The sequence below is a fragment of the Lepidothrix coronata genome, unplaced genomic scaffold, assembly GCF_001604755.1.
Source record: "Lepidothrix coronata isolate B3197 unplaced genomic scaffold, Lepidothrix_coronata-1.0 Scaffold53, whole genome shotgun sequence".
NCBI lineage: Eukaryota > Metazoa > Chordata > Aves > Passeriformes > Pipridae > Lepidothrix > Lepidothrix coronata.
This window is the reverse complement of record NW_016690233.1, coordinates 2,031,458-2,052,970: the sequence shown is the minus strand read 5'-3', so window position 1 is coordinate 2,052,970 and position 21,513 is coordinate 2,031,458. Positions and strand designations below refer to the sequence as shown.

Genomic DNA, 21,513 nt, shown 5'->3' with positions numbered 1-21,513 from the left:
CTGAAACACTTGTCCAGTTTCTAAGTCTTCAGTTGAAAAAGGCATTGCCCAGGTTTCCCAGAGAGATTTGTGGAACTTCCACTTTGGAAATACATAGAACTGGAATAGACAATGCCCAGAGCAGCCTAAACTGATTTTGAATTTGGCCATACTCTGAGTTGGATTGGATGCCAAAATGTTTAACTTTATGAATAAATTATTTCTATAATGGAATGCTTAAAAAACTAAAACCATTGTAGCTAAAAAAAAAAAAAAAAGGACATTTAAAAAGATAACAAAAGTGTGCTGTTTAACAAAATGTGCAAGTTTTTCCTTAAATTACTTCCAAATATATGTTTCTCTGGGTTACTACCTGAGAACAGGTTTGAATGAGGCTTCATGCTATGCTAATACTCTTTGGCATTCTCTTAGCCCTCAAGTGTGACAGGACATCTGAAAGAGAACTACAACCTTTGTAATGAGCTGTTCTTTTGGGATTGGCCACAACAAAAAATTCCTGTTCTGGTTTAAAGAAGGGTTTAGTGAGCTTCAAATAGCTGATATGCAGCACTCAAGGTACCTTCACGCTGACTGCCATAGCTTTACCATGTAGGAACAAACAACAATCCATACCAGTTTACTGCACCAATTAAAAAAACCCTTCATTATATTCTGTGTATACACAAAGTTGTGCTTTGTTGAACAAACCATTTGATAGTTTGAGCAGTAATCCCATGTTCCAGTGTTCTGTTTAATGCAGTATAAGTAGATTTAGCATGAGCCAGCATGGTGTCATGATGACATGGCCATGCCATCATTAAGTTCCTTTGTTTAGAGGGGATTGCATCAGCCACTGTTTCTGTTCTGTGATCTCTATTTTCCTGTAGAAAAAAAATAGATTTCTTTCTCTGCCTTTTAATTGTGGTATCTTTTGGGTATTTTGGGATATGTACCCCACAGAGTTAAACAATTTCTGATTAGATTGGTTTAGTATGTTTGATAAAAATTGCATAGGTATCTGATAGGTTAAGCCTTAATAGTTACTAATAGAGTTCTGTAACGTACGCATGGCTGAGAGACTTTTTCTGTTTTGACAGCCTTAAGAGAGAGTTTTAAAAAAAATAAATGACTAGTAAACAGTAAAAAAAAGTTAAAGAGAGAGACTGGTGACTTATGTTCAAGGGGTCATTTTTTCAGAAGAGGAATAAGAACTGTGAGGGAGATGCTTAATGGAAAATCTGTATCTCATGGGATGTTACCAGAGAAAATGAGCCATAGCAAAGTAAGCAGTTCTCTGTTGGTTCTCTTTATTGTAACATAGCCTTCAAGCTGGTACTATAAAACAAATTACTGTGGTGCATCCCATTATTACTAGTGCCTAATAAATTGAGTATTCTGTACCCCTGTTCAGTCACACCAGCACCATCACTATATAGATTTTAGCATCCCTGCTCCAAAGCTCTGCCAAGGGATTGTCTGATGTAGTCCTGACTTTGTCCAAGGATTATGGTAGGGAGTCTAATATGCTAACTGCAAATGAATATTGTATGTCACTGTTTTACCTCCCCTGCAACTTATCAGTGAAAGTTCCACCAAAGAATAGTTCCAGCTCTTATGCTTCCTTAGCCAGTAAGGGAACTGCAAATGAAATCTAATGCTTGGTAACGGATGTGTTTAATTGTGGAGAAAGAAAAGGCTAGAAGGCATGAAGCATAAGAGTATTGGATTTTAGCTGGATTCTGTGTTTAGTTATCATACAGATGAATATCTGAAAGTTAATCTGAAATATAATTTTGGCATGCATCGATCATGAACTTGTCAGTATGTTGTTATGGTTCTTATGCATTATCACCATTATGGTATCTGAATTAAATGTAGAAAGCAGCAGTTTATGGAAAGTTAAGTTCCTGTTTTGATAAAAAATAAAGTCATAGAGTAACCAGAATGCAATCACATTTGCTAATGCTTCTTTCAGCTAAGCCTTACTGCATATTTGCTTCTAGCATATTGTTAGCTAACATGCTGATGCTGATGGACTCAGAACATTCATGCCCTAACACTGTGCTATTGTGTTGTTGTTCGGACTTCTGAACAAACTGGGGAATTCTGAGGTATTTCAAACTGAAATAAAGAAATAGTAGTATTTTATTTAAAGCACTAGCCAGCAGTCTTGGTCTGAATGAAAGAAAGAAGAGGACAGGGGAGGGGAGGGGGAGGGAGGGGAGGGAGGGGAGGAAGAAAAGAAAAGCAGGGAAGAGAAAAATTTTAAAATAGACATAAACTCCAAATTAAATTACTGTGTTATTTATCATTTGATTACTTATTATTGCCAGATATATACCTGAAATACTGCAGTATTCAGAAATTAATTTAGTAAAGGATAACTACGTCAGAAGTAATGGCTCAAGGATTTCACATACAAAAAAGATATTACCAGAAGGGAGCAAATTGTTGTATACTGGTTGTTCCTTAGAACCTACCACGTTATTGCCTCTGGGCTCAATGCCTGAAAAAATGCCCCTATTTCATTTCCTTGAACTGTAATACAGTCACTCCTGCTGGCATTAACCACTGAAAGCCAGCACTTAGGAGCACAACTATAGAACAGCTGCTGCACTGTGAGGAAAACAGGACTGTAGCTTAACTTGTTGTTTGACCTTTGCTCAGTCTAAACTCTCGTTAGCTGCATATTTACTCCCCTATCAGTGGTACTCACCATCATTTACTCTCAGAATTATCCAAAGTCCTGCACTTTTTTCCCCCAGTAGTGTTGAATCCATCTAAAAAAACAGATATCGTACTGCATGGTTTCTGGCTATGCGTATTCATGTAGCACTGAATACAATTTTCCATCTAGGCACAGAAATGAAATCACTTCTGTAGTGATTTATATGGTGGTTTTTTGTTGTTTTCTTTTTTTTTTTAATATAAGTTCTCTTCTGGGACTACAGCAACAGAAAAATATGATAGAAGAAAATACATTTGGAATGAACTAAAACTGGTGAAGGAAGAGTGCTTGATTCATTTTAGAGGAGTTCTGTGATCCTAAAGTTGTGTAAATGATAATGTGAAAATCCAGCAGCCTCCTTATTCTTTCTGTTGTTCAATGAGGTGCTCAGTTTGCTTTGGGATTAGAGATGATAAGGAAGGCTTCTCTTTGAAAATAGAATAGATGTTTCTTGGATATTAAGATATATGAAAAAATATTATTTGAATCACCCGAGGCCACATAAGGAAAAAAAAAAAAGAAAATCTTTTTATTATAGCAAACAGAACCCCATATTGATTGAAGTTTTGGAATATCCTGCTAGGAATTTCTTTTCAAGCATTTTGGGTATTGCTGATAAGTTTCGGTATTATATTTATAATCATAATTTGCTAAATTAATCTATCAGAGTTCAGTCAAATTTCTAGTTTAATTGTAATAAGAAAGATTCAGGAAATATTGAAATAATGAAATACTGACATTAAATTTTGAAAGAAACAGTTGCAAAGAAGAGTATATGATAGATTTTTAATTTTATTTTGTAATAAAAATATTTTCAGAGTTAGGATATTTGGACTTATAGACCACATTGTTAGAATGATAGAAATTATTGATACAAGATTAATTTATTTTTAAAAATAATTTATACACTTTTTAAGCTTTACTATACCTTTTTTAGCTGCTGTATCTAAACAAAAATTTATTATTAATTGATACACCAAAAGTGGCCTTTAGTGAATTTAAAGCTTGATTATTAGCTGTTTTGAAGAAGAAAACCTGAACTGCAGCAAACCTCTTAAAGACCATGTTACAAGAGTTAGGAATGAGGAAGCAGTTGGGAAAGCATCGGTACTGGCTTGAACCACAAAGAGACAGGTAGCTAAATTTGGCACATTCTTGGAGCTGATAGTAGTCTTCTTACTACAGTGCAGCTAAGAAGTGACAAATGCATGCATTATTGTGGGCTACCTGGCAGGAAAGGCGAAGTTTTCTACTGAGTTGGTCATGGAAGAAAGCCCTTCAGACTGAAATGCTACATGGCAATCCAAGATGAATAAGAAGTCAGACAACTCTGCATCACTTTGACAAATGCAGTCAATACATGTTTTTATAGGAGCTGGAATGAGGGGTAACTATCTGTTACAGGATTTTTCCTTTTCAAGAAACATCAGTCTGTCTACAGCTTAGCTTAAACTTCCTTCCCTTTAATAGCTGATCTCTTCCAAGCCTTGTTGCAGTGGGTGTACTAGTGACAAATGATCCATTTAATAAACTGATGTCTTTTGAGACTGTAGCTCTTCACTAACATGCTGCCATGTGATCATATAAAACTAAAATAAGCATAAGGATATTTTTTACAATTGTGTTGTCACATACATTCTATTACCATTTTATTGCATTTAAATCTTAAATTATTTATTAATTGACTATGAATGAGCTACATCTTCAGTTTTATGTAGAGAAGTACAAGCCATTATGAACTTTGCTTTTGTGACCTAATGAAAGTTTTTGTTATTGTGTATATCACAGTGCTAATTATATGAGTTCAGAATTAATATCACTCATACTCATCTTCTAATTGGGTGGAATATAAACATCTGTGTTCCTGACAGTGTTTCTCTTTAGCAGTTACATGAAAAGTTTATTTGATGACAGCAATAGAACGATTATATTAAATATAAGTTGAAATTAATGTCTACTTCTATTACGTCAAAAAATTTACAAAATCTCTCCTAACAAGAATGCAGAGTTACTGCTGTATGATAAAAGAAATAGTTGCATAAAGTCATTAAAGGAGTCATGCAGACAAGAGTCGCTAACTGCATACATTAATCTAATGAAAATGGAAAGCAAAAATCTCCTAACTGATTCATAATCACTGATGTGGCAGATAAAAAGATCACTGATTAAAGGTTTGATCGTGGTGGAAACATTATGGAGATGTGTGTGACACGCTGACAATATAAAATAAAATTCACTGAGTGATATTTACTTGCATTTTAGATGATTTTGTCACTTCCAAAATGCTTCTATGAAATTATTCATCAGTCATTAGTTTAAACAATATAGTAAAATACTTTTTAAATGTGATGTGGATGTTTGGCAGGTGCATTGTGTAATGAGAGTGTAACTTCCAAGATTTTTTATCCAGTGACTGGAGCAATTTTATCATCTGCAAGTAGTTGGTATTTAGAAAGGAGTGGGACTTGTCTTTCTCTATTTAGTGATAGCATGTAGAATCTTGGTCTCGATGAATTTCTGGCTTAGTATTTGTAGAATCACAGAATGGTTTGTGTTGAAAGGGATCTTAAAGATCATGTAGTTCTAAACCCCCTGCCACAGGCAGGGACACCTTCCCATAGACTGGGTTGATCAAAGCCCTGTCCATCCTGTCATTGAACACTTAATCTTTCTGTGCAGAAGCATATGGCTTGCAACTGCTTATAGAGTAGGTTATACAGTGACTTCAGGTTTATACTACAGTGCCATGGTCAGGACTGTGACTATATAGTGTAAAGAAATTGTACCAAAGAGCTACATTATAAGGGTTTCAAAAGAGGATTTTGAGCGTGGACCGTTGCATAGCTACTCAGGTACCTAAATAACTTGTCTGAAGATAACAAATTCTTTAGTCTGCAATTATTAGTATTTTGAGGATCAAACTCAGATTGCATTACTTAGGATACATGGTTTATCGTGATTTTAAGGTGCAATGTGTGTCTCTTTTCTCATATTGGCACATAATGTGTTGCATTGATGAGAAATTCCAAGCTTGGTACTCCAGTAACAGGCTTCATAGTTGCATAGTTGGAAAGGGTAGAAGAAGGTTGAGACATGTTTTGTAAGGATAGTTGAGGACAGTTATTCCCCTGCCCTTATTAGTTTCATTTATTACCAAATACAACAGAACCAGTTTTTATCTTAATATAAATTCTATGAATGCATATCTCAAACTACTACACTAAAAATGGCAGCATAAACCTAATACTAGGTAATATTTTTTTCAAATAAAGGGTAAGTACTTACAGAAACTCTTAACTGCAGATCGAAAATTGTTTCTTGAATATAACATGCCATTTATACAAAAGAATGATCTTAAAGCATACTTGAAAGGAATGCAGTTATTTGCCTGAACTTATTAGAGCAAAGACAGCAATGGCAGCCATTTTGATGGAAAACTGAAACTCCCCTGTAAGTAAATGTGAAATAGGGTTTCAACAATGATAGAAGCTTGATAAATTTGCACTGTACAAAGTGAGCTGCACTGTATAAAGAATGAAATAGAAGTTTATTTAGAATGGATGAGTCACGTTATAGATATACTGCTGGTATTCTGTATACTTTCAAATGGTGTTAATTTCCTTTTTACCAGTTTTAATTTATTGAAATTAATAATAATCTTTGAGGTTACAGTATATTTACACAAACATTTTTCATTAATCATAATAATTGACAAACCTACATTAACTCAAAATGTTGAAAAATCAAGCAATAACTTCAGGATTCCTTCTTTTCCTTTTTTTAAAAATGATTTTTTTCTTTTAGAATTGGGTAGAAAAAGCAGAGAAACAGAAACTATTGTCAGACACCCTTGACCTTTCAGAGCTGTTTCATCCTGACACATTTCTCAATGCCTTACGCCAGGAGACTGCAAGGTGGGGGAAAAATATTTGTGCTATTTGTGTATACCATTGCTCCCTGTATGTGAAGATGGTTATTTAATTTTCAGGACACAGATGCAGCATGTTATGCCAATTGCTATAATTAATCATCTCATTTGTATTTCTTGCCTTGAAGCAAAATAACTGTGAGTTACTTGTATAAATGCTGACTGGTTTTTTTTTCGATTAAAATGAAGATGTATTTTTCTTCAAAGTAAGAGTTAGTATGATATGGTGCGCATTGAAAATGCATTGGGTTTAGTTTTTTGTTTAATTTTCTGTTACATGTCTAAGATTTACTGTATATGTGTTTCCTTTGCAGAGTAATGAGCTGTTCAGTGGACAGCCTTAAATTTACAGCTTCATGGAAAGGGCGAATACAGGAAGGCAAACTCCAAGTTAAGGTATTTTACTGGGATGTTTTACTAGAATTTTTAGGATGTTTTGTTAGCATAGTCCAAGTCATCTGTCCATAAACTTTCTGGAAAACTAAGGCTGGTCAATAGTATACAGCTACAAAAGTGGTTGACAAGCCACAAAAATTAGAAAAAGATGGCAGTATCTTTTTTATCCTCCCTAGTCATAGTGCTCATTTAAAAATTAAGCTTATTCTTGCTTTATTTTCTTCAACCACCTCTTAGATAAAAATTGAAGCTGCGATTCCGTTAGTTAAAGTCTAACTCTTCTCCAGAAGGACTTGTGTCATGTAGCAAGGGGAAATACACATATAAATCGGTCAAAGGCCATACGTTAGCATTTGTTGAAGCACTGAAAAGAGACCTCTAAGGAAGTAAGCCAAAGTACACTATGAGATGGCTAGTTTTTTATATGGTAACAACTCGACAATTTTTAAATTAATTAACAATTTAATCTTAGGCCTACAGCCAGCAACCATGAAGTGACCACTGATTGCTTAGTCAGCAAAGTCTGGTTTAATTTAGCTTCTTAACATTTCATGTAGAATTGCCACTTTGGCTGAATCCAGATCTCTGTGCACCTTTTTTATACCTAATTTTCTAGACAATTGACAAATAAGTTTTCTACACTATGTGTTCCAACAGGTATGTTGGTCCCATGATAATCCTGCACAGCTCCAAGTTCTGTGTTCAGCATAGAGCAAAGCACTTAAAACTGCATCCTCACAGAAACACGTGACTAACGCAGGGCACTCACCACGTGACTTTTTTCCTCATGTGCAGCTAAAGCAGGCAGATTGCTAGACTAGGAAAGCAAGTGGCAGGGTACATTCTCTAGTCTGATAATGCAGGCAGACAGAAAGCTGTGGGAGATATTTGGGATCTGGGCTGGCTGCTGACACTGTCTAAAATTATTAATACAGAATGTGTAAGAATTCATATTCCTAAAATCTTAATAGATTGTAAGGCCAATAAAGATAACTGTAATCATCCAAACTGACCTTTATACAATACAGTCTTTAGAACTTTGTTGAATTAATTCCTGTGGAACTAGAGAATATTCTTTTGAGAATTATTCAATCTTAGTATTTAAGTAAGAATAATGGTTGCCTACTTCATTTAATGAGAAACAGATAGGAGTCTAGAACTTGGACATAAATAAACCAAGGGACTTTTAGGGCAATTCAGTTCCTTGAAATAAACCTGGTATATGACAAACCTTGGAGACTGCAAATCACATGTTCCGAGGTGACAGATTCATCTAAGACTTCTACCAGTAAGCCAAAACTGAGTTTCACACCTCAGACCACCCATTCTAGTAGGCTAACTATCAGCTGTAGATTCTAGGAGCCTGAACTTCTTCAAAACCATCCTAACATCTTTGAAATATGTCAGAAGTTGATGTCAAATACCTCAACTCCATGCATGAATAATTTTACCTCAGTATTTTCATATATTAAAAATAATCTCATTATTTTACGGTTGCAAGATTGAAATAGTTGCTTGGAAAATAAAGAATTAGAGGAAAGAGTTTTATAACAGTACTCCAGTTGTTATTAAACTTCTAATTGAAGCTTCTACTATGTGAAAATTTATGTGGTAAATTTTTGGTAATACTAGTTAAAGTATACTGTTAGCAGTCTATGTCATATGTAGGCAAAAAGGTTAATGTATATTCTCTATTGCCTTGCAAGAATGAGTCTTATGTTCCAAGAGGAACCAAAAAGAAAAAGAGAATTTGGTTTAAGAGCAAATTCTCTGCCACAGGAATAGTACAAGCAGTTAGACGAGTGGTTATTTTTAACAAAACATAAGAATCCTGTCAAGTTTCTTCATTTGGTTTGAATATTATCTTTACCTCTAAGAGCAATATTCATTTAATCTCTATTAATAAATATTCACTAGTGTTTTCACTGCTCCTTTGAATCTTTGATGAACAGAAAGGCTTTGAAACCTGTTGCAATGCTGAATATTTAGATTCCTTACCTTTAGAATCCATCTTCATGCTCAAGGAAAACTGGAGAGAAACTTTCACATTAGTAAGGCTAAATACCACATGCACTGTAACTAGGGCATGAAAATGTCATTGATTCAGAAAAATCATTCTCTAAAATGTGTCTTGTTTGATAAGGATCCTAAGGATTGCACATTAGGCTTGGTTCATCTCAGCAGTATGAATTTTAAAACTGATAAAGTAAACATTGTATCTGCAGTTTCAAGAATTCAGGCTAACCTTGTGGAATGGGGAGCTATTCTGAGGAGGGACTCAAAAAAAATCAGTCAGCAGAATAGATAAGTCCTTATACACATGCTGTGGACAGATAGCTGGGACCTTGTTTTTATCCCACCTAAATCAGAAATTGTAGTTTACCAGACTCCCCTGCAGGAACCAGACCATAGTATAGGCTATTCTGAGGTTTATCAGTCTCAATTTATGCTAATGGTGCTATTTCACTTTGCGTGACTAATTCCACTGAGACACTTGATTCTGTACTCACATAATTGGGGGACTCTCTTTTAGGATATGGGAGAGTTGTACTCAAGTCCTTGAATCACCGAATATTTGATTAGTCTTATAGAATGTCTTTTTTGAAGAATTGAAACACATAGGAATGCAGATGAATTTAAACCTGATATTCACACATACTTTGTATAACTTTCTTATTCACACTGTCAGTTAGGGAGTGATTTGAAGACACGTTCTTTGAGATTTTTTTTCCTTGCCTTTAGTTTTAAAAGTTTTTGATGGCTTGGAATTTCTTCTTATAAGGAAAAGGAGTAAATTACTTTATTATCTGTATGATAAAAATGCTTTCTCAGTCTTGCTGTAATTTTAAAAAATGCATCATGCTTCAGCAGTTCTAGACATTTGACCCTTCTATGCCAAAAAATGCAAATAATATACCCTGTAATCATCTGTAAGTCAGAAGCATGCAGTGGTAGAACTGTCAGTGTACAAACTACAAAGTAGACAGAAGAACACTCAATCAGGCCAAGAACACACCTTAGTATGTATGAATTATCAAATCAGATGGTAAATTATCAGTGTTAATTCAGGTGATAATTTAGATGTATGATGTGGAGTAGATCTCTTCTAGTAGGATGTGATGTATATTTGATTTAGAATCAATCTGTGTAAAATTACACCTTCTTTAATATCCCTTCAGACTGATTTAACAAAAGGTACTGAAAATGTATGACTATTGCACCTTTATCACATACTGAAATGCAAATACATCTCTTCTGTTTACTTTGTGCACTGATTGTGCTGTTGTACAAAAGCAGGTAGTCATTCCTTCTGGCATTCCATTTTCTGTTATTGTAGAAAAGAGGGAAAGGAAGAAACATGACAAGAAATTATTTGGTAGTAAGTACTATGAGCTTGCGTAGAACTTAATATAAATAGTGAAAAATAAAAAATTATTGCAAGTCTCAAATATATAATATCAGTATTAATATTGAAACTATATACTCTTAGCAATTGACAGATATACTGTTGTAGGGCATCCTAAGAGGTCTTTTTTTACAGTATGCCCTCATCCTGAAATACCAATAAATTAATGATGGAGGCCTGTAGAGTTAATGAAGTGAAAATATGCCTTCCAGAAAACTGATGTAGTTTGCATCATTTCATAGGAAATTATGGCATTAATTGGTAAGGGAAAATTAATCGCAGAAATTTTGAAATTTTGGAAACAGACATGCTTTGGACCATGGTATCAGCACACTTTCTACAAATGTATTTTAAAAAAACATAGTCTGTAATGTTTAAAAATAACTGTTGTGAACTTGAACTAGTACCAATAGTTGTGAAATGCCAAATTCTTTGTAAGAATTCAAATTTTAAAAATTATGGTCAAGTCTAGCCATTACTCTCAGCTGTGTTGCAAAGATACTATGATTATATTACAGATGCTGTGAAATCCATATCCTTCATAGTAATTGTAATTTCTCTACAGTGTTTATCGTAGCAGTGAGCACATGGCTCTGGAGTACTCAGCCAGACAGTGTCAGAAAGTATATTGTTCTGGTGTTGTTGGGTTTTTTATTTAATGTCTTTTAATATTGCATCAAAGTAAAAATTTTGGTCTTAATCTTAAAAGGAGTTTCTAACATTGGTTGAAGTTTTCCAGGAGACCAAATGATATTATTCTATGTAACTATAATGTCAAAGGAACCACCAGTATCAAAAGAAGTAACGTGGAGTAGAAAGAGATTTTTCAATAGGTGACCCACTTCTATAAAAATTTCTTTTAGAGATATTCAGGATGGCCAGACCTTTGAACACTCCAACACTAAATTTTAAAACCTCTTCATCAGGCCAATCTTACCTCAATAACTTTGCCAAATTCATTTATTTATCAAATTAAACTTCATAACAAAATTCCCTGCAGAATGCAGGAAGGGTAGAATGAAGAACACAGGAGATGAATCTTTCTAATATTAGTGTGATAGGGCTAAGTAAGAGCTTTGAAAGCATTCAATCAGAAGTGTAGTGAGATAAAGTGTAATCTAGGACCTATGCATATAATAAAGTGAGGTCTTAAGTATCAGTGTTAACAACAGAGACCTGTAAGAAGGAGTCTGTGAGAAAGCCTCAGTATAATCATTAGTAAGACTTTCTTCCTTTTGTGCCATTTATGTATTTTTATTCATAATCTTTCTTCTTGGAAGACAGAAGTGGCACTGGAATGTGTATCGGCTATTGTTAAAGATTACTGACACCCAAAATTCTTTTTTTCTGCATAAAGCCAGCTTTTCCAAAATCTCTTTGAAGAGGTTTTGAGTCTGAAAAGCAACAGTGGAAAATATCAAATGTTAACTTTGTATCTTAAAAGCAACATACCTGAAAAGATCACAATAAACTTGGCGGGAGAAGTGAGAATATTGTCACATTTTCATAACGAAGAGCAGACCTTAAGCTTTTGAAAAGAGATTGAAGGAGAAAAAACGTTTTTGCAATTCCAGATAGTAAGTATGAAAAATGTAATTAATTTCACTGAGGGCTTCTTATAATAATTTGTGGAAGTTAAAGTTAGACAAAAAGTCATACTACTATGAACTTTCCATTTGGGGTTGTTTTGTTTCAGGTTATCCATAGTTTTGAAGGCTTTACTGTAAGTTCTAGTCTTTATGGAGCACAGATTTCTCCAAAGAGTATTGTTGACTTCTCTGGTCACTGTCCAAGGAGAAACACAGCTTTGTTCTATATATTTTTTAAAAACCATGTTTCATAACCATTTTTTTCATATTAGAGTATGTACATCTGCATTTCACACATTGTAAGGATGAGTCCCCAGATGAGAGTTAGACAAAAATATAAGTTTAAAGAAGAAAATTCTTGAAGAGTGTAATGCCTGTCTACAATCAAAAGAATAATTAGATATTAAAAATGCAAAATGTAATCTTAGCTAGTACACAGTTAGTAGACAATTGACAAAAAACCCCTAACACCTGGGAGGAAAGCATTGCTTTGCAAGCAGGACAGTAACCTCCATTGTGTTACTGTTTAATTCCAACTTTTCTCATCAAATAATTTTAGAATATTAAAATTACCTAAGAAAATTGTTTCCGTTATATCTTCTATGATACTGATCTTCATTGAAATATCATACTTTAATCCATTTTAAAAATCTGGTACACTTTTTAAAATTTCTTGCAAGAGAAAATGTATTTAGGAAATGGTATTTTTCTCCATTTTGGTTATGTGGTCACTCATTCAGTTTACAACAGCATTCTGTTTCTTATTCCAGCACTGCTTTGTTAATCTTGCATTTGGTGAAAGCTGACCTCAGTATTACAAATTTGGTTCAGGGCTTTAGTATGATAATATAATAGACAGATGATTTTCAGACTGTGGTTTCTGTTAGAGATCTGCTGCAGCTTGAGTTAGCCTTTTGAAATGCTACATGAAAGTTAATACTGGGTTAAGTTTTATTACTGTTAAAATTGAAGTTCTCACTTCAGCAGGTAAACTGACAGATATTATTATTATTTATACTGGCAAACTACTATTATTTGTACTGGGAAAATGAAATGATCAACAAATATTGAAAATTTTAGTTAGAGGAAATCCAGAATAGATATCACTGTCACTAATTTATGGAAGACGTCAGTGAAGAAAAAAGGGAATGTTTAGTTCAGAGGCTGAAATTACTTACTAATCAAAAGAAAAAGCACTTGAAACATGTTGCATATGCATAGTTATAGAAGCATCTGTGATTCTTATTTTTTTGCCAAACAACAGTTAATCTGAGAAATCTTGAGTTTTGTTAAATAAAATTTTCTCTTGTGTTATTTCACTATCTTTTGTTTGCCTCTGCTGAAGCTGTGTAACCACACATTCCATTCTTTGAAAGCTGCGTTCAGACTTCCAAGCAGGAAGCCATGCTTATTTCAGTGATTGTTCTTCTCTTTTCTAGGCATTGTAATGATTGTGTACGTGGCTGTTGCTATCATAATTCCATTAATCTAATGCCAGGCAACTGCAGTTTCATAATTGATTACATTTACAGCTATTTTTCTCCTGCATTTTAAAGAATGTGAATCCAAATCAGAAGAAGTTCATGTCAAAGTGTGGTCCAGATCTTGCTTTTAAATCATGTTTCCTAGTCTCATGCAGAACATTCCAATAATTAATTTCCCGTTATTTAAAAATTTGATCACAGTAAAAAGGTTCATCATTTATTAAAGCACAGTGTAATCATTATTGACATTTCAAATCTGTTCTATATGTTTGAATATTTTATATTTCCGCGGCAGATCAGTGGCTTACAACTGGAAGGTTGCCGTTTTGATGGAAATCGACTTTCAGAAAATCTGCATGATTCTCCCAGTGTGTCATCTGTTCTCCCTTGTTACATGGCCTGGATTCCACAGGTACTAAATTATTAAAAGCCCTAAACTATCAAGACCCATAATTTGATTTCTTTTCTATGTAGTAGCTTTTCAGTATGATGTTGCTGACCTGTTTTCCCCTTCATTTCAAAATAAAAAGCCCAGTCTTTACTAGGAAAAGCAGTTACTTATTTTATTTAAAACAGGAACTTATTATAATTTTGTCGATATCTTTTAGCTTCTATTGCTTAGATGAAAGCAAGGACTTTATTTCAGTCATAGATTTTTTTCCTTGTCTTTTTAAATCATTAGCATATTTTCAAAAGTCTATTTAGTAAATGTGTAAATGTGTTTGGGATTTCATTCCTAGAATATATTTTCTTTGCATTTTAAACCTTGAATTAAAATACAACAGCACTAAAAAGGTAATGGTGTGAGCTGTAAGCAAAGAAAGCCTTTCCCCTACTTAAACTAATTTAAAAATATGTCAATGCTTGCAGATTTTAAGATGAAAGTGAAGTAATCGAAACAGTAAAAATTGTTACTGCTTCTGTCCTTCAATTATCATAGCAATATCTGATAAATAATGCAAAAAGTTACATAGAAAATATTCAAGGATGTGTCTTATGACTGAAAAAGAGCTTATTGTAAAATTCATCTCACCTAAATTTAGGTGTCTCCAAGTTAATTGCCTGGTATGACTTAGTCACCTTAGCTCCTTCTTTGGTCTCAGTAAATGCTAGGCGTCTCAGGAAGCCCATCCCATCCAAAGGTAACTGGGTTAAATCTCTGTCTAGATGTGACTCTAAAGACAGCCTAGACCCCTAACTCTGGGACAGACAGGTGAGGAGAATCCCACAGACACTTCTAAAAGAATATATATTAAGACTTTCACACCAAAAATCAAGTGAAAAATAGAAAGTGAGAAGTAGGATGAATGCAGTTTTTTTCCCACATCCTGTAGACATTAATTCATCAAGCAAATGAATTTATTAACTGTAGTCTATTATTTGGCAATCCACATAATTCAGCAGTTATCTCTTGAGAAAGCTAATTTTGGTTAGAGGACTGTCAAAAAAGAGTTCACTGGGCCAAAGAAGTTGAAATTTCAGTTAGAATTGAATTTATTAATTATCATAGATTAGGACAATGATTAGATTTGTCATATATTGTGATAGATATTGTTCAAGGAGTTCCATTGCTATCACACTACTGTATCCCAACTTTTCTCTCATTGTTATATCCTGCAGTGGAAGTATACCATTACATTATAGCATAGCAGCACTGTACGAAGATGTAGAGCTTGAACACCGCAGCAAATGCTTGCCACCATTGGCACCACCGCTCCCAGCTTGGATGGGATAGAAAAGACTGAAAATTTAAAAAAAAAAAAAAAAGGACTGAAAACTAAAACACAAAACCTGTTACAAAGTTGACCAGTGAAAGATTTTTCAGTTCTTCAGTAGTTGATAAGGTTTATTTTGTTTAGCTAAATAAATAGATTTGTAATTTACTTGAGAGGTGGTACATGAGATAAATATGGAATTGGCAGGCACCTTAATGTATTGGCTCAGAGGTAGATGTAGAAGGGTGGTAATATGCATGGTTTTCCATGGTAACACCAAATGGAAAAATATTGGAAATTAGTATTGTAAGTAGCCTTCCCATTGTTCTGAAAAACATTAATCTTGTCTTAGAAATAAAACAGATTCCTAAGTATTTTTCTGAATAACTCTATATTTAATAAACTTCAAAGATAAGATCCAAAAGTTGTGAGATCAGCAGAGAGCTTTATCTATAAAATATAAAAGTGAGATAGTTCAATAATCAATTAATCAAACTTCTTCCAATGTACTTCATATTTGAAATGAATAGCAGCTGAAGTCTTTGTGCTGGAAAAAAATATAGTTCTTATAAAACACATACCAGAAGCTGTCAACCGCCCAGATTTTAAATTCAAAATGTCTCTAAGGAAAGCTTTTCTGAACTGTTCTACTCTTAACGTGTTTTGCTATGAGCTTCACTGTAAAAATTGACCATAATCAAACACTGTGCTCAGAAACCAGGGCAGAATTGGACATTATGCATTTCCCCTTATTTCATTACCTCTCCTTAGCAGAAGAGTGCATAAAGTTGAACATATTATCTTAGGATTCGTAGGTTTTGAATTTGTTTTCTTTTCCCCATAAAATCTCTTCTTAAATCTAGTGAGCAAAAATGTATGTATTTATAATGCAATGCTTTGTGGTAATTTTCAACTAAAATAAAATAAACGTGAACTCTCTAAAAAGAAAAGGAAAAAGTAGCCTACATGATTTCTCTGAGAGAATCCCCTCAAAATGCTGCAGTGGAATATTTTGGGCTACTAACATGGTGCTTATTCTCATTAAACTGTGAAGGTCCTTTCCAGTTTTAATTCGCTGATAGATCCCAAGCTGTGAAGGGTGTCACTAAAGGGGATGGAACTGTGTTTCAGGCAGTCTGACAAAAGAGGATTTTTGGACTGTACTTAAGCCAAGGACATAAGGATTTGTGGTTCAAAAAGACTTTCACAGAATGGTGTTAACTCTCAAATAATGTGATTCCTTAAAACATCAGTGCGATTGAGAAAGGCGCAAGAACAGATATTTTGACCCTAGAAGGTGTAAAAAGAGGTCTTTGAAGGCAAACTGGCTGACTTTTGGCTCCCAGCTTTGGCAAAACTTAAATTCTCTGATTAACATTTTAATCTCACACTGGCAAGTGTTTTGTCTGTTTCCCTTGGTTCAGTGTTAACCAAGGGATAAATGGGGTAAGTATAATCCTTCTGAGAACAGCTGAACTCTCTTTACAAACTTCTGATTATTAAGTTACTCTATAGAAATATTACAGTGCATGGACTTTCTGTAAAGATTTAAACACTGGTGTCCAAAAGGCAGGGGAAGTTGATTTTCAAAAGGGACAACAAAATTCTTCAGTAATGGCAAGGCATGTGCTTTAAACAGTTATTGTTTGCACATTTTCTTTTTCCTGTTTTTAGTTATTTTCCAATATTGGAGCATCACTAACTCACATTTGATGTGATTTGCATTAAAATGACACATTTTTATTTTAAATTCCTTTCTGACAAGTGTGCTGCTTTGTTACTTGGTGTTTTAAAATCTTCTGACACTTTCCTATTGACAGGAAGGACATTTTGAGTATGATGGAAAATGCACTTAATATATATCAGTTCAGTCAAACCCTGAATTATTTGCTAAATAAATACATAATTGGTTGAAACCTAAATTACATGCTACAGGAGTCTAGACTGAGTCTTTGAGCACAAATCTATGGTCACACATATGAACAATGCCCTGTGCAGAGGCCTAGGAGGAAACTGCATCCAGGTCGCACACAGTTTGTGGTACAGACAGTGAAGAGGAGCTGTTCCTGTTCTCAGAACAGGGCACCTCTTGTTCATCAGGACACACACTGAGAGATAAAGCCATGGCTTCAAACAAGGTCCTTCCATGAGTAGTGTTACAATATAATTTTAACTGTGTAAATAGCAGTACTGCTAATGCTGGGTGAAGTACATGTATAGGAGAATAAAAATTATAAATTAATTCAAATGGAAGTTCAAAGCTCTCAGTTCAAATCTGTATGCTTATAGTTAGATTGATAATTTCCTACTTAGGCATTTAATGCAATTGGCCTGTTTTCCATAAGTGCCAGAGAACCCGAACTATGACTGTGATCAGTATTAGTAGCAAGGGCATTAAAAGAAATAAATAATAATAAAAAAAGGTCAGTAAACTTATCTTTTTTTCTCTTTTTTTTTTCTTTTCTCTACCGTAACTATTTACATGTTCCTACATGTCTAGAAGTGCTAAAAGTATTTGGAAAGGACTAGGGAATTTAGGCTTTTTGTTTGTTTAAGTTGTGGTTGAACTAAACTGTGGGTTTCTCTCTGGGTTCCTCTTAATATTGTGCATTAAGTGCAGGCCCTGTGAGACTATAATGTAAGGTATAGTAGTTCTCTCTGTATCAGAGAACAATTTTTACAATTGGATTCCATGATGTTAGAAATCATTGTTTAAATCCATAAAGTAGCCTGAAAAGTGTGGGCTAAGATTTTTTTGATTGTATCTCCTGAAATATCCCTCTTGCAAATATCTCAGACACAGGTCACAACATGGGCTGTGTCACGGGAGGAGCACAGGGTTGTGCTGCAGGGATGGAGGAGGCAGAAGGGCTTGCCAAGGGCACCGGCACTGCCCACACCAGGACTCCAGCCTACCAGGATTGCAGCTCCATGCAGTACAGCACGAGTGCTTCTGAGGGGCCTTCTCCCTGCAGGAAACTGTTAGCAATTCCCTTTGCCCTGGTTTGCAGACACTTTTGAGATGTAATTTTAAAGGGCGATTTTTAACTGAACAAAGATTTTGAGATGTACTTCACAGGATCACGCCTGTTAGATACTTCCTGGAGTTTTAGTTATGGAGCTAGCAATTTTTCTGAAGTCTGCTTTGTTGGTAATCCTTGGTAATCCTTCTCCTTTGTCACCTGGACCAAGACTTTCCTCTCCAAGGCTGTAGTGTCTAAACTGTATGTTAACTTTAGATACCAAACCATTGGAGATTATTGCTTTCTCATGTTTTGTTGTATAAGTGGTAACTAAGTGCTTGCTTATTGACAGGATGCATATGGTCCATATTCTCCAGAGGAATGCATATCTTTACCAGTCTACACTAGTGTGGAGAGAGACCGTGTGGTGACAAATATTGATGTACCTTGTGGAGGAAACCAAGACCAGTGGATTCAATGTGGCGCTGCTTTATTTTTAAAAAATCAGTAATGTGAAACTGCATTAACTTGTGAAGTTAAGAATCATTTAAATATCTAATTTCTTACTTATTAGAAGAAAACTTTAGATTTATCGCTTTTGTGTTTTTAAAGCAATGGTTTATTAATTCCTGTTTATTTTTTTTAAGATATATTGAAGTAATTCTACTTGAATAGAATTTCATTGTATCTTTGTGGGATATTGTAAAAGTTAACATGACACTATTCAGCAAACTGCTAATTTGTTGTTTTTTTTTTTTCTCTAGATTGTAATGTGCTCCATTTCTTTCTCAGACTTGCTGAAATCTCTTTTGTTCTGCCCAGAAATATTGAATATTAGCTCATAGTCAGCATTTTTTCTTTGATTTTTTTTCATTATCCTTTTGGAACTCTTCTTCATATATCTCTGTTATTTAATAAAATAAAATTATAAAACCTTCTGTAACTGAAATTGAATGTTTTACTTGAAGATAAAAGTCAGGATAAACATTTCATTCTGCTTTAATGACGTTTTACTTGTAATTATATTCCTTTGTATTGGTAGGAAATAATAGGATCGTCATAAACTTCAAGTGAAGTTACAAATTCAGTTAGACTACTATCACAATTGCTATCTAGAAGTTACTGAAAAAAAGTATTTATGAAACTGTGCTAAATTTCAGCAAGAATGTTCACATAAAGGCCCAAGATAGAAAAACAATTCCTTAGACAAACAAAAGAGGTTTTCATCCAATTATTAAATGAATAACAGAGGGATATAATAAATGCTTTTGATCTGTGATGCGACAGATGCCTGGAGTCTTGTTCTTAGTGCAGGATACTCGTTTGATTTCACTGGTTCATGATGTATCATGTTGGGATGCTGACATAGCATTGGTGTGCAATTAGACAAAATCCCAAAAGAAGGAGGAAACCCAGAACCCAGCAGGAAGCAGCATTACTGACGAATCATAAAGTCTCAACATAAGAATTGAAAGTGTCTAATTTTTAACTGGAATTACAGAGTCACCACGTGAAGATATTTTTAAAAGCCAAAGGCAAATAAACACTTTCTTAGTTTGCTTAGAAAACAAAATAGATGTCTTAGCTCTGATATATCTGATATATTTTATATTCATTTGGAAGTAGTATTTAAATTAAGACTATATTTCACTTTCCTGATATTTTTCATTGATGGCTTGAAGGAGGTAGAAGTAAAGCAGAGAAAAGATTGGTCACATCTCCAGGTCAACTTCCTGAAGAAACTATTTTTCTCTCTTCTTCTCTATTGTTCATTATTTAAACTTGATCTTTTGTCTCTATTTAGAAAGTTCCTACTTTAGTTGTTCTTCTAATAAAAAGCTGTCCTAAAATAATTTGATACAAGTGCACATGCATTTTTGAAATTGAATCCTGTCTAAAAGAAGACTAGATTTATGTGATACTTTTCAGATAATTGTGTCATCTTCCTTTATACATTTAACTCTGATTCACTGAGGAGTAAAAATGTAGCAGATTTGGAAAAGAGTTGTCTGTGAGGAAAATTTTGGAAGAAAATGACAAAGTCTCCAACAGAACAGCAAGCACTTGTATAAATGTATGCACGAGCTTTGTGAGAATTTACAGGGTGATTTGGCCAGAGAAAGGATTCTGCTATACTAGACTTTCTTGGAGATGAAAAGTTTTGCTGAAGGCAACTTGGGCTTTCAATTCCCCTAGACACACGTAAAGAACACGTTGAAACTTCACCTTTTGGTCCAACGTTATTCCATAAACTAGACTGGATTTCAGCTTTCATGTATCTCAAAACTGAGGGATCAACTGACTCTTATTAGTTCTGGCTTCTCTTTTGTGGACAGGTAGAGAAATACAGATACTCAGCTGTTCAGATAACTACCTATGTTAGGGCAAAGATGTCTGAAAAGTAATACATTGTATTTTAACCTAACTTGCCCGGAAAGTAAAGACCGGAGATGTAGTAGGTGGCTTTGATGACCCATCTTGCTTGTTACAGAAAAGAAAAATGTACTTTAATGAGTTGTAGAAACTCTGAAATAAATCATTAGTAGAACCTTGTGGGGATTTTCATGTTTTAGTTTGTGGGGTTTTTTTCCCTCTCCTAATTGTAAGCTTCAAATGTGCCTTCCATATTGCCAAGTGTAAATATAAATATTATTTAAAGTCTCTATTTTCAAGTCTCCTCTTTGTATATATTTAGTCAGGAAGTCCTTACTGATTCTACTAATATTCAGATATTGATGTTGTCAGAAAGAACAGATGTAAAAGCGACTCCTCCAGACCTACCACACTATATTTCTATTGCAGGGCCAGGTACTGATTCAGTTTCTTACTAATAGCTTGTCTGATAGGCCATGTCAGAATTGGCCTATCTCTGGAGGTTTGTTACTTCTTCTATCATTTACTTCTACCACAGATTTAGAACTGTGTAATATTTCTCAGCTCACAGCATCAGGAGTTTTGTTCTCAGGAGATGCATTCATGCATTTCTGTCGGAGCACCTTCTCTCTCTTGAGTGCAAAGTACTGTTAGCCAGCTTGATTAAATCTCCTTTTGTTTGGTTCTCCTCTTGGTTTAGAGCCCTTCCACTTTACTAGAACTGTCTGTTTGCTTTTGCTTTTTCTGAGACCTTCTATGAGTGATATGAAAAAAACCCCAACCTTCTTAATGTTTAGCTAGAGCATCAAATTATATTTTTATTTTGACAGAAGTCCTCTGGGAGCCTGTCAAGACATGTTACAGATGTAAAAGGCACTCTCTTCCTAGGTGTCTGTGATGTCTTTATTTTTTTCAGTATAGGACAAAAAACTGATTTAAATCCCAAACTAGT

General features: G+C 34.4%; 1 protein-coding gene across 1 annotated transcript in view; it reads left to right on the top strand.

The window, feature by feature from the left end:
• The window catches only part of DYNC2H1 (dynein cytoplasmic 2 heavy chain 1), a 161,271-nt gene extending 141,247 nt beyond the window's left edge, over window positions 1-20,024 (top strand). Inside the window, exons 85-88 of the mRNA XM_017815950.1 lie at window positions 6,512-6,621; window positions 6,950-7,031; window positions 13,806-13,922; window positions 18,541-20,024. Coding sequence (XP_017671439.1) covers window positions 6,512-6,621; window positions 6,950-7,031; window positions 13,806-13,922; window positions 18,541-18,699 — 468 coding nt within the window. The 3' untranslated portion in view covers window positions 18,700-20,024. The remainder of the gene's footprint in view (window positions 1-6,511; window positions 6,622-6,949; window positions 7,032-13,805; window positions 13,923-18,540) is intronic.
• The last annotated feature ends 1,489 nt before the right edge of the window (window positions 20,025-21,513 follow it).